This window comes from Empidonax traillii, unplaced genomic scaffold, assembly GCF_003031625.1.
Source record: "Empidonax traillii isolate 1590-97213 ecotype Southwest subspecies unplaced genomic scaffold, ASM303162v1 scaffold361:size2146424, whole genome shotgun sequence".
In the NCBI taxonomy this organism is placed as follows: domain Eukaryota; kingdom Metazoa; phylum Chordata; class Aves; order Passeriformes; family Tyrannidae; genus Empidonax; species Empidonax traillii.
Window position 1 is genome coordinate 1,625,513 of NW_020955554.1, and position 4,375 is coordinate 1,629,887.

At 62.6% G+C, this 4,375-nt stretch overlaps 1 protein-coding gene across 2 annotated transcripts in view; it reads right to left on the bottom strand.

The window, feature by feature from the left end:
* The window catches only part of TBX1 (T-box 1), a 10,833-nt gene extending 10,564 nt beyond the window's left edge, over positions 1-269 (bottom strand). Inside the window, exon 1 of one of the 2 annotated variants that reach the window (XM_027892608.1) lies at positions 147-269. In XM_027892608.1, coding sequence (XP_027748409.1) covers positions 147-180 — 34 coding nt within the window. In that variant the 5' untranslated portion in view covers positions 181-269. The remainder of the gene's footprint in view (positions 1-146) is intronic. The other variant, XM_027892609.1, reaches the window with a different exon arrangement.
* Positions 270-4,375: the final 4,106 nt, after the last annotated feature.

The window sequence follows — 4,375 nt, forward strand, 5'->3', positions numbered from 1 at the left end:
GCCCCCTCCGAGCGGCCCCGCGGGCAGGCCGCGTCCTGTGCGCTGCCCCCGGCACGGCTGCCGGCCCGGGCCGCCCCAAACCCCTCCGACACGCGGTGGCCGGCGGTGCCGTCCCGCAGCCCTGCGGGGCCGAGCGCGGCGCTCACCTTCCATATCCCTGGTGACGGTGCTGAAGTGCATCTTCTGCGGGCGGCAGCCGGGGCGGGCGGGCGCGCTGCGGCCGCCCCGCTGCTCCTCCAGCGCTCCCTTCCCTGCTTGCTCGGCGGCGGCGGCGACTGAAATCAGAGAGGCGATACTGAAAGCATTTGCCTTGGGAGACAGAGGGCTGTTTTCGTCCATAGGGGAGACACCAACGCAGGAGCAGCAGCCGCGGCAGCCTCCCACCAAGAGCCCCCCCTCCCACCTCCTCACTCCCCTCCTTTCTACGGCACCATCCAGGGAGGTGCGAATGAGACCCCCCTCCTTCCAGACGGGGGGGGGGAAGGAAAACTTAAAAAAAAAAAAAAATCCAACACCGAAACAACCCAAACTCTCTGTCCCCCCCCGAGAAGGGCGTTGGGGAGCAAGAAATTTCCCCGGGGCCCTTTGTAGCCAGCGCCGAGCACCACAACAGCGGACTGAGCTCTGTCGGCGAGAGGGGACCGGGGGGCAACAAATAAATTTCTTTCCCGGGGTCTCAATTTCTCTCCCCCCGAGTTCGTTCCCTGCGATTTATTAATTTATTTTCTCTCTTCCCTTCCCCCCAACCACCACCTCCTGCTTCTGCCTCCCCGTCCCTCCTTTTCTCCTGCACGTAGGGAAAGAGTCTCCCTTATAGGCGCTTTCCCCCATTCAGTGGCTGGGAGGCGTCACATGGAAGCCGGGGGTGTTTGCCTGCAGAAGTGGCGGCGGCGGCGGCGGCGAAAGCGAAGTGAAACTCCTGCCGAGACGGTGTCAAAGGGCTGGGGAGGCCCTTCCCCGCCTCCCGGGCACGGCGAGCGGCCGCCGGGGAGGGATGGGATGTGCTGCGGGGCGGGCGGAGGGGCCGGCGGTGTCAATCACGGCTCCAGGAGCCGGCCGACGGGAAGGGAAGAGCCGAGCCGAGCCGAGCCGAGCCCGGCGTCACGCTGAGGATGTCCGGCACCGAGAGAAGGGATTGCTCCCTTCCTCCAGCTCGCATCCACCGCGGGGCTGCGAGCGGCCCCGAGAACTCGGTGGCCTCGGGGACTCGCAGTCAGAGCCGCCGCAGCAGGCGAGCTCTGGGCACGTCGGGGGGCGCGGAGGGCGCAGGGACCGCCGGCCGCTTCGCCGGAGTGGGATGAGATCTCCCAGTCCTGGGCCACCTAACCCTCAAAACACCCGTCGGCGTTCGAGCAAAAAAAGCGGAGAAAACGGAAAGCAACGAGCTGGGCGGCAGGCGAGCTCCTGCCCAGCCCGGCCTGAGAGCTCGCTCCGTCGGCAGCACCTGCACGGCCCGTCTGGGCCGGGGCCCGCCCCGGTTCCCGTCCCTGCCCCGGTGAGGGCGAGGCGCTACTCACCACCCGGTACCGGCCCCTCGGAGCGCAGCGGCCAGGGGGCCCGGGAAGGAGACGTAGCCGCGCCCCGTTCCGCTGCGAGGGCGGGGCGGCCCGGGCCGGGCCGGGGCCATGGTCGTGGTCAGGGCCAGGCTCGGGGCCACGGCCAGGCAGGCCCGCCCACCGACGTGGCTCCACGGCCCCTTTACGGGGCTGCCCCGCCCGCCTCGGCACCCCGCGCGGCCACCGATGGTGCGCGATGGGGGTTGCATAACCCGAGCGATGCGCGGAGAGCCGCAGTGAGCAAGCGGGTTATATATAGCTGCCCTGTCTGTAGCCTGCGGGGCTTGATTCTTCTGTTGAAATATTATCTTTGGATGTGGTAAAAATATTTGCAGAGAAAAATCTAGACTACTCTTACATATTTGAGCATATGTTCCTGCAGCTAACGGCATAAGGGCAGAGTGTGACACGATCGGTGTTTTGTTTCCTTGCCGCCGCTGCTGGCAGCGCCGTTCCCGGCCGGGGCAGCTTCTGTCCCGAGCTCAGGGACACGGCACGGACAAGGGTGTCCCGGTGCTGACCCGCGCTGCTCACCTGGCGGCAATACAAGGGGGAAGGGAAGGGATTTCGTTGGGGCACCCCGGGGCAATACCGGAGGAAAGCGAGGAGCCACGGGTGCGAACCAAGCCGCCTCCGGGAACTCAAGGGCTGATGCGATCCCCTTCCCCGAGGTGTGTCCGGCTCTGGACAGCCTCTGCCCCAGAAACAAAGAAAATTTCTCCCCTGGAAATTAGGAAAAGACACGAATCCAAAGCCCCAGAAGAGTCGTAGAGCTCGGGGTTGCTGTCCATTTCTTGATTGCCCTCACCGTTTCCCACGTTTATCCCTATCTCCTTCCCTACTCCTTATGTAAAGCTCCAGCTGTAAGAGGCGCCACGTCGGGGAAAGCCCGGGCGTCTACCGGGAACAGGGGACCCGCTGGGAATTGTTGTCCCCCCCGGGCAGCAGCGGAGCGGGTCCCCATCAAAGCGCAGGGCTGCAGCCCCGAAACCCCAAATCCCTGAGAGAACACCCCGCCGCCCCGTTCCCACATCCCGTGCCCGGCCTCGCAGCCCGCGCGGGGCTCCAACACGCGTGAGCATCGCCGGGCGGAGTTTACGATGGAGGAGAGAGCCAGTCCCGGCTGCCCCGCGACGGGAACCCCACAGTGACAGAACCCACCCGAAAGAGCGGAGCGGGGTCGTCCCCTTTCCTGCACCCCCCAAAAGGACCTAAACCCAGAGGCCCGGTTTAACAGTCGTCTCGCCCGGGCCGCGAACGCCTGTCCCGTTCCCCGGCCGCTCCGCACGGCCGGAGCGCTGCAAAGCGCTCTGCATGAGGGGCTGCTAACCGTGCCTCAGCCACACTGCTCTGCCCCGGCTCCGCTCTCGTCCAGGGGCCGGCCCGTGTGTTTGGATCGAGCCCGCTCCCCGGCCCTTGCCCGGTCCCGCCGTCCCTCCCGCCCCCCAAGCTCTGTACCCCGGCGGGCCCCCGGCCAGCCCGGGCTGCAGGAGGCGCAGGCTCTGCCCCGCACGGCTCGGCTCGGCTCGGCACGGCAGCCCCGCTGGGCCGTGGGGCAGCAAACGACTCTCGTGGGCAAGGGCAGCGATGCGCGGTCCCCGCACACACACGCGGTGTCAGCCCAGCGAAGGAGCCTCCAGGGCCGGCCCGGGAGGGGGAACCCCGCGGCCCCGCCCGGGCAGCACGGAGAAGCCTGGCGCTGCCTCGCTGGGGCGATGCTGCTGCAGAAACAAGGCTGATTCGTAGGGGTTCAACTAACGGGAGCCGCGGACATTTATGGATTCGTTGTCAGGGTGGAAATAAAGCAGAGGCGGGGAAGATCTCGGCAGGTGAACAAAGCTTGAAGTTCCCGTGGGTCCCGGGAAAACCACGGATTTTCTGGCCTAAAGACCGTTATTGATGAGTACTGTTCTTATAATTACAGTCATCCTCCTTATTACTCTGACTACAGAGATTATCAGCATTATTTTGCAACTGATGTTTGAACCGAAATTAACGAATCTATTTAACAAATTCAAAAATCAAATCTGTGTGTGAATCAGGTCTCAGAGAAAGACAGTAACACAGAAACTAGGGCAAGACAGACGAAAGAAGGAAAGGAAAGAAAGGAAAGAAAGAAAGAAACAAAGAAAGAAAGTCGATTAGGAAAAATAGAAAAAAAAGGAAAGAAAAATATCGAAAAAATAAAGAAAAAGGGAAAAGGAAAGGGAATGAAAAGAGAAAAGAAAAAAAGGAAAATAAAAGAAAGTAAAGGAAAATAAGAAAAGGAAAAATAAAATAAAGAAAAGAAGAGAAAAGAAAAAGACATCGGAAAGACGTCCAGAGCCATAAGGACAGGCGAACGAAAAGCCAGGCAGGGCGAACCCGCGGTGAAGCCGCTCTGCCGCTCCCGGAGCGGTCGGGGCCGGGCCCCGCTGCGCTGCCGCTCGCCGCTTTGCCGGGGCTGAGGATGCCCAGAGGGGCCGAGGATGCCCAGAGGGGCCGAGGGTGCCCAGCGGGGCCGAGGCACCGCGGCAGGTGCGCGGCTCAGGCACCTGAGACTGTCCCGGGAGCCTCTCCTGCCCCGCCGGCACCGCCGCGTCTGGACACCCCCGAGCTGCGACCGGAGCGTGAGAGAGAGGAGAGGAGAGGAGGGAGAGGGAGAGGGAAAGGGAGAGGGAGAAAAAGAGGAAGAAGAGGAGAGAAGAGAAGAAGAGAAAGAAGAGAAGAGAAGAGAAGAGAAGAGAAGAGAAGAGAAGAGAAGAGAAGAGAAGAGAAGAGAAGAGAAGAGAAGAGAAGAGAAGAGAAGAGAAGAGAAGAGAAGAGAAGAGAAGAGAAGA